The 13075-nt window shown below is 53.1% G+C and overlaps 1 protein-coding gene across 1 annotated transcript in view; it reads right to left on the bottom strand.

Moving 5' to 3' along the window:
* The window catches only part of LOC116953507 (potassium/sodium hyperpolarization-activated cyclic nucleotide-gated channel 2-like), an 86782-nt gene extending 74155 nt beyond the window's left edge, over positions 1–12627 (bottom strand). The window contains exons 1-2 of the mRNA XM_032973763.2: positions 12336–12627; positions 4369–7900 (exon numbers count right to left, since the gene is read on the bottom strand). Of these exons, the coding sequence (XP_032829654.2) occupies positions 4369–5300 (932 nt within the window). The 5' untranslated portion in view covers positions 5301–7900; positions 12336–12627. The remainder of the gene's footprint in view (positions 1–4368; positions 7901–12335) is intronic.
* Positions 12628–13075: the final 448 nt, after the last annotated feature.

Below are 13075 nucleotides of genomic sequence, written 5' to 3'. Positions count from 1 at the left end.
TCATCGTTATCATCATAATCCTACCGGACACTTAATCATCATCATCGTTATCATCATAATCCTACCGGACACTCAATCATCATCATCATCATCGCTATCATCATAATCATACCGGACTCGTCATCATCGTTATGATCATAATCATACCGGACCGCATCACAATCATGATCGGCCAAGGTCACCCGTCGAGTGCCCCCCTCCCCGCCCCCCCCCCCCCCCCCGAATGGAACATCTCAAACATTCAGTGCCGCTGGGAGAGGCGTCCACGTGGTTCCGTGCGTTCAGGACCAAGCGCATCAGGGTAGGGTAGGGGAGGGGGGCCCAGACTCTCTCATGGCTCCTCCCTCGCCAAGGCGGCTTCCTCCTCCGCCTTGCGTCACCGCGGCTCATCCCGGCTCGGAGAGGATTGTCCGCAGGACCAGAAAATCTCCCCCCGCCCCCAATCGTTATGCAAATTCCTTTTGTGCGATCCACTGCTGGATGAGAGTCATTCTTCCTCCTCCGCTTCGCGGGGGGGGGGGGGAGGGAGAAGGGGGGGGGGGGCGGGACAAGGAGTGTTGACCATACTTCACCACGCTGGTCAGTGCCGCTCATTATAAAACGTTGCCCGTGCTTGTGGAGATCACAAGCAGCGAGATGAATGCCGAGAGACAGAGAGCGCACGATTGGCACCGCTGGATACGTGCGGCGCGAAAGACGATTCAACATGCGCGCGTTACAACGTCAAACTGATTATTCATTATTCTGTGCGCTGTGTTGTGGAAGGGCTCTGCTTAGAACTAGGAGCGATGTCTCACGGAGAGTGAAGGAGTCGTTGCCGATGAACGTCTGGCCGTTCGACATCATTTGCTGCAAGCAGACCACGACTCTCCTGTTGCTGATGAGACACTGAATGTTGGAGACCGGTCCCAGAGTTTTTCAAGTTTGGACACGAACCAATTGCTTGCTGAAAAATTATGCGTGCTCAGAAGTAAATGAATAAAAAAAATGTTTTTTTAACGCAAAAGCCATGAGGCTGAAGGGATGTGTAAAAAATGAACCCAATTAATTTGTTTCACGTGGAAGGGGGGACGGATCTTTGAGGGATGGGATAACGAACGCTGTGGCTAGCGCGGTGCACCACCGCTCCATATCCACCACAAAACAAAGACATAGATGCCCCCCCGTACAACCTCAACAGACTTTTGGGGCAAGTGCTGTTAGCGAAAACACTTGCGGAGGTGGGTGGCCAACGTCACGCCCGGCCGCCTTTGTCTCCCCGCGCGGCGATGGTTTACACACCGCACCAGGTACTCAAATATCTGAGGCGACCTATGGGGAGGCCCAGGACCGGTTCAGATAAATCGTCAGCGGTGTTGATGGCCTTGAGCGGGAATCGAACTCGGGTCACCGGGCTCCGCAGCGCAGCGTAGCGCTAACCACTGCACTACCGCTCCCCCGCAACTCACGCAAAAAAAAGACGAAGATCCCCCGTGTAGCCTTAACAGACTGTAGGGGCAAGTGCTGTTAGCGAGCACCTATGAAGGCCCGCCACGGCACACGAGGGGGTGGGTGGCCAGCACCACGCCCGGCCGCCTTTGTATCCCCAGTGGTGATCTTAACACACCACGCCAGGTACTCATTTGAGGCTGAGTCGACCTAGGGGAGACCCAGGACCGGTTCAAATAACCGTCACCGGTGTTAGCCGTGAGCGGGAATCGTACTCGGGTCGCCGGGTTCGTAGCGCAGTGCGCTGACCGCTGCACCACCGCTCCCCCTGAACTCCCCCACCACCCCCATAGCCTTAGCAGACTGTTGGGGCAAGTGCCGTTAGCGAGCACCCATGAATAGAGGTCACTGGTGTTGGTGGCCGTGAGCGGGAATCGGAACCCGTGTGGCCCGGGTTACGTAGCGCGGTGCGCTAACCATTGCGCCAGCGCTTCCGCCACAACACAACGCACGCACGCGCACGCACGCGCATCATCATCATCATCATCGCCGCCACCACCACCGTGCATCATCAATGTTTTAACGGCGAGACGACGATTCCGCGGTTGACATTGCGAGTCTAAAAATACCGCGCGTGAGAGCGAGAGGTGGTGGGTGGGTGGGGCTGAACAAGGGGAATGGGGGGGGGGGCGAGGGGGGGGGGGCGTGAGAGGGCAGTGTGGGGGGGGGGCTGAACAAGGGGAATGGGGGGGGCGAGGGGGGGCGTGAGAGGGCAGTGTGGGGGGGGGGCTGAACAAGGGGAATGGGGGGGCGAGGGGGGGCGAGGGGGGGCATGAGAGGGCCGTGTGGGGGGGGGGACTGAACAAGGGGAATAGGGGGGGGCGAGGGGGGGGGCCGTGGGAGGGCCGTGTGTGGGGGGGGGGGCACTGCGCTGTCACGGCCCAGAGGGAGACGGCAACGTGAACCCCCACGGCTCCGACCCGATTTGCTTGCGGGGGGGGTGAGGGGGGGGGCCCAGGGTGGATTACAGTGCGTGGCTATGGAGGGTTAGGGGGGTGGCAGTGACATCAGTGACATCATCAGTAACATCTGTGACATCATCAGTGACATCAGTGACATCATCAGTGACTCACAGCTCAACTGGAACGGATCCTGGGACTCCGCTCAAATCGACTCGGCCTCAAATGAGTATCTGGTTTCGGTGTGTAAACATCATCATTTGGGAGACAAAGGCGGCCGGCAGCGGGGCCGTGCCACCACCACCTAGCCCCCCTCGTGTGCCGTGCCGGTTCTTAACAGGCGCCCCGCCAACGGCACTTGCCCCGAAGCGTCTGTTGAAGTCCATACCGGCTGTGGATCTTCGTTCGTTATTCGTATTTAATGCGCTCCCCGGCAGCCTAGCTTCGACATCAACGAAGGGGCTGAACATCGGCGGACAGTGACACCTTGGGGCCTCTTCCGACAATTCCTCTAGATCCACTCAGCCTTAAATGAGTAGCCTAGAACAGCGCGTACACTTCAGGATCGGCTCATTTTTGCACCATGTTAGCCTCAACGTTTATATTATCGCACCAGAAGATATATATTCCCGAAATGAATAAAAAACACACACATCGATTCGTAATGCTTCCATCGTTGATTCTTAAAAATTGTTAACAATCTACAATTACACGAAGCGTTACACCACCACCACCACCACTCGCTCGCAACTTAACGGCTTAAGTTATCGTAACTACCCCCCTAAGTTAAGCTCCCCCAATCTAATGTCGTTTAACACACATCAGTCAGTTTACAAGAATGTTTAGATTATTGTGTTAACAGACCAAAGCAGTGTGTGAATAATACACACGCGGCCTGATTTTACTGAGTCTCACTAAGTCAGACAAAAGCCCCCCCCCCCCCCCCGCCTTGGAGATTAATAAGTGCATAAATCTATTTACGACTTAATAACATTGGCCCCTACTTACCGAGGAGAACAACACTGAGTGTCAAGGCTCTCTCTTTTCACGGGAGGGGTGCTGCTACATTGGGATGGTTGGCCGGTTAAATTGTTCATCAGAATTCGGCTCCTGGTCGTGGTGAAACCCGGAGGAACCCCATCGCACTGCATACGGAAATCTGTATTTGTACCGGAGAAATCCTATGAGCTATGAAGCTCTTTTTCACAGAGCCGATCACGCGAACCGACTTGCTGTCTTATCAACAAGGCTAATCCCCGGTCACCTCGCCATGCACCCAACGGGCGGAGTTCAGAGGTTCGGAAATCTGCACGTGAACCACCAACCCCAAGTCTTGCCTCGCAACAACGCAAAAGAGCCCGCACCACCACCACCACCCCAACCACCACCACTCACTAGCACCACAGTCGCCACCATCACCAACAGCAACAACATCGGCACAACCACCATTACCACCACAATCACTACCACCATGACTACCAACATCACAATCAACCACCAGTCCTCACCACCGCTATCACAACCCCCACCACCACCAACCACCACTATATCCGTCACTACCAGCACCACCACTGGCATCTTCTGGACCACCACCATCACTACAACAATCACCAACAGCATCATTACAATCATCTACGCCAGCAGTAGAACTAGCAATAGGATAACTACAATCACAAACAGCACAACCAACCACCACCATCATCACAAGCACCCACCACCATAATCACCAACTCCAAAATCACCACCTCCACAACAATCACCACCTCCACAATTACCACCGCCTCCACAATCACCACCTCCACAACAATCACCACTACCACCACAACAATCACCACCACTACCACAACAATCACCACAATCACAGCACTCGCCACCTCCGCAACCACAACCACCACCACTACAACCACCACAACAACAATCACCCTCCTCCACCAACAACCACCTCCTCCTCCGCCAACAACCGCCACCACGCCGACTCTACCTGAAGTCACTGTAGGGGTGGATGATCCAGAATCCGGCCAACTTGACCCTTTCCTGCTCCTTCTCCACCGCCTTCTGACTGCCGAACATTCTTAGCGAGAACTTGTTCACTCCGGGCAACATCATCGCGCTGAACTGACGGTGCATGAAACTGCTCTGACTGCCCGTCTGATCCGCGTCTTCTCCCGCCGCGGAGGTTGAGTCGAGGTTCGCGCCCGGACCTCCGTCCTCCGCTTTGAGCAGGGACATCGAGCCACTGACGCTGGCACCGCCGCCCCCTCGGCGAGACATCTTCCGCTGCTGCTCCGAAGATAAAGAGTCGTTCTTTCGGGAGCCGCCAACGCGCTGCTCTTGACGTCGCCTCGACGACCTCTTCATGGCCCCCTCCGCGAAGCGGATGGTGGTCGCGTTGTTGGAGTCGGATGATTCCTGCGGAGCCGAGTCCTCGAGGAATCGACAGCTGCCGAAGTTGGTCTCCACGGACGCGAGGCTCTCGCGACTCTGCGCGCAGTCGCCGTTGGGGCTGCACTTGGCCACCAGGACTCTGGTCTCGTCCTCGTCCCGGCACGACTCAACTCCCGGCGAGATCGTGTTCGCGATTGTTGTCGTTGTTGTGGTGGTGGTGGTTGCCGCGCCGCCGCCACCGCCGCCGCCGGTGCTCGAGGGAGATGTGGACGAAGCAAGAGTCCGTAGTCGAATGAGTCTGCCGCCGCCACCACCGCCACCACCGCCGCCACCACTCCCTCCGACGCTCGGGCAAAGACCTCCCTGTTGATCGGCCACGTTGGATGACTGCTGCTGCTGCTGGTGCTGGTGGTCGTTCTGGGTGCTGTTCGTGTGTTCGTCGTCGCAGTCAATGAGGCTGGCACGGGGGCACAGATGCTGGGGCAGGCTGTAGAGGCGTCTGCGCATTGCGTGTGGCAGCTTATCCATTGCGAGTCTGTGTGTGTGTGTGTCTGTGTGCGTGGTGAGTCTGTGTGTCTGTTACGCCCGCGCCGCGTGAGTAATGTTAGCCTCCACCCGTCGCTCTCACTCTCTCTCTCTCTGTCTCTTGCTCTCTCTCTCTCTTGCTCCCTCTCTCCCACCTCTCTCTCTCTCCAGATATCTCACAAACTCCCGCTCTCTCTCGCTCTTCTCGTCGCTGTGCGCGTTCCCTCCCTCGCCTCTCTGCGTGTGTGTGTCCTTCTGTGTACGACTGTGTACCCGTGCATTTGGATGTACGTCTGTGTGTGTTTCAGGTGTGCGTCTTCTTACGCGTGCCTTTGTTCTTGCATGTCTGTGTGTGTTCTTGTGTGTGTGTGTGGTGTGTGTGTGTTCCTGTGTGTCTGTGTGTGTGTTCTTGTGTGTTCTTGTGTGCCTGTGTGTTGTGTGTGTGTGTTCTTGTGTGTCTGTGTTCTTGTGGGTCTGTGTGTGTTCTTGTGTGTCTGTGTGTGTTCTTGTGTGTGTGTGTGTTCTTGTGTGTCCGTGTGTGTTCTTGTGTGTCTGTGTGTGTGTGTTCTTGTGTGTCTGTGTGCTCGCACACAGCACTTGCCCTAGCCGTCTATGTAGGTCACACGGAGGATCTTTGGCTTTGTTCTTGTGTATGTTTGTGTGTGTGTTGTGGTTCGTGTGTGGTGTTGTTATCTTCGTGTTCTATGTATGTACGCCGGCTCGGGCGTGTGTTTGTGTTGTGTGTGTGTGCGCGCGTGTTCCTGTGTGTTCTAAGCGCGTCTGCGCGTGGTGTGTGTGCGTGTCTGTGTGTGCGTGTCTGCGTACGTTCTTGCGTTCTTCTATACAGTGTGAGCGCTCGCCTGTGCGTGCGTGCGTGTGCGATCGTCTTTATGTTGTTGAGCGCGCACGCTTGTGTGTTCGCGTGTCTGTTCACGCGCGCGTGCGCGTGTATGCGTTTGTTCACGCGCGTGTGTGTGTGCGCGCGTGTGTGTGTGTTCGCGTGTGTGTGTGTGTTTGTGTTCGCGTGTGTGTGTGTGTGTTCGCGTGTGTGTGGGTGTTCGCGTGTGTGTTCACGCGCGCGTGTGATCACTTAAGTTCTTATCGGGTTTGTTCCAGCTTTGATGATGACGATGATGGCGGTGAAGTAATTGATCTTGACTAATAGATGATGATAATGCACTTTTAAAATTGTAGTCCATGTACAGTGTTGTGATGATGATATTGATTGACTCTTGTACGATAATGCTAATGTGTGACTAAACAAAAACATGAGGTTGATAATGTATTATAATGTTGTTGGGAGATGATGGTGGTGATGGTGGTGGTGATGATGGCGATTGATCGTGGCTACTGGATAATGAAGATGTAATTGTTACTCCGACTTGACGATGCTGTAATCTTTGATGTAATGACTGACGATATATTTGAATGGTAGATGGTGGTGTAATTGATCAATTATGGTGATGTAATGTAATTACAGTACTCTACTTGGCTTCCCTTTGACATTGTGATTATGGCAATTAGATAATGAAGTAAGACGCTAAAGATAATATGGATTATGTGGGATATCGGTGAAGGTCAGATAACGATGTATCTGAATCATGACCAGAAATTATGATGATAGATCCTAATTATGATATCATAATGATATTTGGAAGTTAAAGCTTATGATCATGTAAATAGTTATTCATCTTAATCGTGGCGATAAGGTTAATAATCAATTTAGATTTACATAGATTAGTGTAGGTTTAGCACGGTTAGTTACGTGCGGTGCGAAAGAAGTTCGACACATTAAAAATGATTAATATACTAATCGTGGCTAATGATGATACTAAAAGTGAGTATGCGCAAGGTGATGATGATGATGATGGCGATGGATACTAATTGTGAAGGGGTGTGATGTTCAACGTGAGGACAAAAAATAGATGGTGAATTAATGAATGCAAAGTATTATAGTTGATGATGATGATATTTAATTCTGATGATGCTGAAACTCGTGATGATACGGGCACGATGATGTCGTCAAAGTATAACAACGATAATGATGATAAGATATACATAACAATGATCTTAAAGATAATCCTTAAAATGATGATGTCCATATTACATGTTATAGTTGATGATGTTGTCTGCTCGAGCTTACGATAGATGCTAAATACAATTATGGACCCTAAAATTGATGACAGAGAGGATGATGCTAACAGCAATCACAGATGAAATGATGGATTCTAAAGATGACCATGCTGCTGTCAATGAATCTGAATATGATTTTACCTGTTAACCAGTCTGGCAATCAGATGAATTAATTAATATCAACGCCGATGCATAGAATAAGGACATCACCATCATCATCACCACCAAAGTCATCTTTTCTCAGTCCCCTCAATCAGCCCCATCGTCATTACCTCCTCCGCAAAAATCCTCTCTCGCCAAATCCACGTGCTTCTATCCTCGTGGATTTTTTTGTTTGTTCCCACTGCTAGCCTATCGCAGGCCGTCCTCCAGACTCGCAAGGACACTCGGCTCCACCGGTGTTGAGTGTCCAATCTACCGAAGACCCCGTACGACGGTGTCCCCTAACGCACCGCTGCAAAGATCCCCCACTGCACACACACACGCGCACACACACACACACACGAGACAATCAGTCCATGCATTATTCATGTATACATGTATACTGTATACATATATTAAGTAGATGCTGCTGCAAGTCACTTAAATGCACCATCCTTCACGTGTGTGTGTCTCTCTCTCTCTTCCCCCGTGTCCACTCTGTAGCAACAGCAGCGGCATGTACAGCAGGCAGTGCGCACACGGAAGTCGACGGGGTAACCACGACAGTAAATTCGGCACGTCGCGTGTGGTGATGGGGCAAAGCATGGGTACTCCCAAGCGTGGAAGAGTAGGCCAAATAACCCCCTTACAGAGGGGATCTCTTGACATCCCTCAAGCGGAGGCCCTTCCGCCATGCAGCAGTGGCGTGAGCATGCTATTGCAGGGCTGCGCCTTTGTATTTGTAAATATGAATACGCCAGGGGTAAATCACCCGGAACGCCCCCGATCTCGCCAGATCTCAGAAGCTAAGCAGTGCTACAGCCTGGCCATGGGCTTCGATAGGACCCCGCTACGCGCGCCGTCCGGCAGAAGGCAGTTTGAGCACGACGTCCGGCGTTGTACTGCACTTCTACGCTTCACCCAACCGTCAGTAACCCCGCGTGGTGAAGTATCGTCAATGATAATCCCGTGACCCGCGTGGCCCTCGTCCCAGCGGCGGATTGATGAGAGGGCGCGCGGGAATTTGGCGACACGTGTGCCTCGGGGCAAAGAGCGCCTGGGTTCGAGTCGCGACTTGGGCGCCTCTCTGCGTGGAGTTTGTATGCCCCCCACCCCCCCCCCCCCTGTTCTACCCCTGTGTCCCGTGTGGGTTTCCTACGGGTTCTGAGGTTCCCCCCCCCCCATAGGTAAAACCAACACACACACAAACACGCAAGGTCTCTGGTATTGTTCCAAACATCTCACTGTTGTAAAACAATTGGATGAAAACTTTGGCTTAAAACTTTCGCGACTGCAGGAATTGATATTGTTTGGTTCTGTCGGTAAAGTCACGTAGATAAAAAAATAAAGTTTATTAAAAATATATATATACTACAAATAATAAATAAAAACTCACGACGTTTCGGTCGCAACACAAGCGGTTGTCATTAAAAAAATAATAAATAATAATAACAGCCTTTCCCGTTGGCTATCTAATCCACTGCTGGATGAGTGCGGGTAGGTGAGGTTTGGGTGAGTAGGCGTGCAGCACAACTTTGGGCTTGGCTGGCCTGGCCAACGCTGACAACGTCGAAGCTCTGGATCATTCGACGTACAGAGACTCGTGTAGTATGCATTCTTAATTATTATTTTTATTTTGATGATTTTTTTTAGTAATTTGACGCAAATTACTCGATTGGAGCAGCAGCAGCAGCAGCATCAACCCCTCCCTCCCCCACCCACCCACCCCCCCGCCGACTGCGAACACTCGGCATGACCCTCCTGTGAGTGAGCCTTGAGACTGGGCGAAGGCATCCCCCAGTAAACAAACGTCAACAATGATTCAGCTAAACACGTGGCAGGCTTTCGCGACCCAATACTAGTCATAATAAAAGTGTTTCTGGGGGGTTAGATCGCGTAAGAATAAATGTGTCGTAACCCTCCACCACCCGACACAGCCAATTAGTAAGTGATTTGTCGCGTAAACATAACGCCAATTCGTTACCAGTATAGTGCATAGTGCACTACAGCCCACCGTTGTGTTGGAGAGTAAATCCACAACATTCACAATCTGAGTAGCACGACGTTTCGCTGGCAATTAAATCAACCAGCGTCCACCTGCTTCAGGTCTTATATAGGGCAGCAGCAGGAAGACGTCATCGCTGAACCCATCAGGTGCAGAAATCAGAGGAGGGAGAGGCGGGAGGGATATTGTAATCATATAATAGATTAGTAATCCCTTACTAATTGGCTGTGTCGGGTGGTGGAGGGTTACGGCACATTTATGCTTACGCGATCTCAACCAAAAAAAAACCTTTATTGTTAGTAAACAATATTTACAGTAACGTGCACACGTTCAGAAAGCAAAAGCATTAACTTTGCATATACGTATCAACACAAAAAAGACAGGTCCCCAGTGTAGCCTTTGATGGGCTCGTGACAAGTGCTTTTAGAGAGCACCTACGAAGGCCGGCATGGCACCACCACCACCACCACCACGCCCTGCCGCCTTTGTATCCCCAGTGCTGATGTGTACACAGCTGCAGCAGGTGCGGTACAGGTGAAACTCATTTAAGTCTGAGTCGATCTGGGTCGGGTTCAAATAATATTAGGCCCGCTCTTATCGATCGCACACCAGGGGACAGCCCTACCTGCAGGCTGGGCAGAGCATTTCCCGTTGGCTATCTAATATCCACTGCTGGATGAGTGCGGGTCGGTGACGTTTGGGAGCATAGGCGTGCAGCACAACTTTGGGCTTGGCTGAATGTCTAAAGCCCTAGCAGCATTCGACGTACAGACCCGTGTAGATGGTATTCTTAAACGCATGAACAGCGTTCGTGAAATCATTGTGCATGCATTATGCTAAGCGTTCATAGGCATCCATAATGGGGCTACATACGTATATGAATGCATCGACTGATATGATTCGCACATACGTACTGTACGTACATAAAAACATACATTACCTGCACATATGGGTACATACCATTGATGCACATTTATAGCACACGCATTACACCCGGGCATGTAAGTGCCCACATTGATTGGCTCATATATACCTTGATGCACGACATGCATGGACACACACACAGTACATACATTACACACACGTGGTAAATAATACACACACACATACTCTACACACACTTTTGGAGGCAAGTGCTGTTAGCGAGCACCACCTATGAAGCCTGGGAAGGCACGCGAGAGGGTGGGGTGACCAGCACCACGCCCGACCTCCCTTTGTCTCCCCTCGTTTGGATGTTTCTTGCACACCGCACCACGGGCACTGTACTCATTTGAGGCTGAGTCAACCTAGGGGAGGCCCAGCACCGGAGTACGAGACGCAACGTCATCACGGGACCGGGCCCCAAAGCGCCTTCGCCGCTTGCTGTGGACAGGATTTTGTATTTTTTTTCCCGGTTCGAATCCACACGGGCCTTTGTGATTAATACTGCGCGCCGAAAAAAATACCTCGATAATAAGACGCGCAGTCTTTTGCCTCATCCACAGGGGGTTGGGAGAATGTAGGGGAGGGAGGGGGGCACACGTGAACGATGCACGTCGCTCACAAAGCGTAGCGAGGGCCGTTTTGTGTGCACTTGCGCGCGTATCGGCGTCACCGCCCGAATTTTGCCCCAGAATTGGAAAATCGCGTCGCAAATTTACTCCGTTGGAGACTCGACGGATGACAAATGAATCCCCTCCGGGGGGCGGGGGGGGGGATGATGGGGGGGGGGTGCGCAGGTGACGATTGCAAGGTTCACTGCCGAGCCCTCAAAAGGTCAAAGCAACATTGGCATGAGAAACGCGTCGCGGGCGAGTGCTGTGCGAGCGCCTATTGATGTCAGAACAGCACGGCGAGGCGAGAAAGCACCGGAGCCCGGCCGCCTTTGTCTCCCCCCGGCGCCCGGTGCTCATTTGAGGCCGAGTCGACCTCAGAGGGGGGGGGGGGAGGAAGTCTCAGAAACGGGGTCGTGAGACCATCGTCACGAGTGTTGGTGGCCGTGATCGGGAATCGAACTCGGGTAGCCAGGTTCGTAGCGGCAGCGCGCTAACCACTACACTACCGCTCCCCACACGTACACACACACACCACCACCAACACACATACATACATACTGTATACCCATTCATTCGAGCACACACATCCACGTACGTACACGTTCATACAGCGCACGCACTGATTCAACAAACATGGTATCACCCCACACACAAAGACAAAGATCCCCCGTATAGCCTTTAACAGACTCTAGTGGCAAGGGCTGTTAGCGAGTAGCGCCAAGGAAGGCCGGTACGATACACGAGGGGGGAGGGGGGAGGTGGCCGCCACTACGCCCGGCTGCCTTTGTATCCCCAGCGGCGATGTTTACACACCGCACCAGGTACTCATTTGAGGCTGAGTCGACCTAGGGGATGGCCCAGGACCGTGCGCTTGAATCGAACTCGGGTCGCCGGGTTCGTAGCGCAGCGCGCTAACCGTTGCACCACCGCTCCCAGCATACGCACAACACGCATTCATAACAACGCATGTTCCACACGGGCAACGTGTGTATAACACATACAGTGTCCATAATAATAAAATATCTCCACGCTGAGCAAAGCGCCTAGCCTTAACATACGCCCATAAACATGATCAGCATCAGCAGAGAGTCTCGTCAGCATCGTCATCAGCAGCAGCAGCAGCATCATCATCAGCAGCAGCCTCGTCGTCGTGGCGAAGAGGCCACGGCTCTCGAGTCGGCTACCCGGGGCACTCTCAGACGCAAGCACGAAGGGCGGATCGACCTTGGGGGAGGAGGAGCGGCGGTGGCTGGACGAGGAGGAGAGAGGAGCTGGGAGAGGGGATATAGAGAGAGAGCGAGAGAGAGAGGGAGAGAGAGAGAGAGTGAGAGCGAGAGAGCGAGAGAGGGAGAGCGCTGTGATGGGAGCTGCTGCTGCTGGTGGGGTTGGTTGTGGTGGCGGTGGTAGTGATGGGGTGGTGGTAATGGGGTAGGTGGTGATGGTGGTGGTGGGGTGGTAGTGGTGAGGGTTGTAGGGTTGGTGGTGGGGTTGGTGGTGATGAGTTTGGTGGTGGTGGCAGTGGTAGCATTGGTGGTAGTAATGCGATTGGTGGCATTGGTGGTGGGGTTGGTAGTGGGGGGGGGAGGGGGGGTTAGTGGTGGGGGTGGTGATGGGGAGGGGGTGGTTTAGGTGGTTGTGGAGGTGGGGTTGGTGGTGGGGTTGGTGGTGATGTTGGGGTTGGTGGTGGTGGAGATGGGGTTGGTGGTGGTGGTGGGGTTGGTGGTGGTGGAGATGGAATTGGTGGTGGGGTTGGTGGTAGTGGTGGAGGTGGGTTGGTGGTGGTGGTGGGGTTGGTGGTGGTGGAGATGGAATTGGTGGTGGGGTTGGTGGTAGTGGTGGAGGTGGGGTTGGTGGTGGGGTTGGTGGTGGAGGTGGGGTTAGTGGTGGTGGTGGAGTTGGTGGTGGTGGAGGTGGGATTGGTGGTGGGGTTGGTGGTAGTGGTGGAGGTGGGTTGGTGGTGGTGG

Source organism: Petromyzon marinus, chromosome 52, assembly GCF_048934315.1.
Source record: "Petromyzon marinus isolate PM22_M1 ecotype Great Lakes invasive population chromosome 52, UKy_Petmar_22M1.pri1.0, whole genome shotgun sequence".
NCBI classification, from domain to species: Eukaryota; Metazoa; Chordata; class Hyperoartia; order Petromyzontiformes; family Petromyzontidae; genus Petromyzon; species Petromyzon marinus.
The sequence above is the reverse complement of the archived record's forward strand: the minus strand, read 5'-3'. Positions and strand labels throughout refer to the sequence as shown.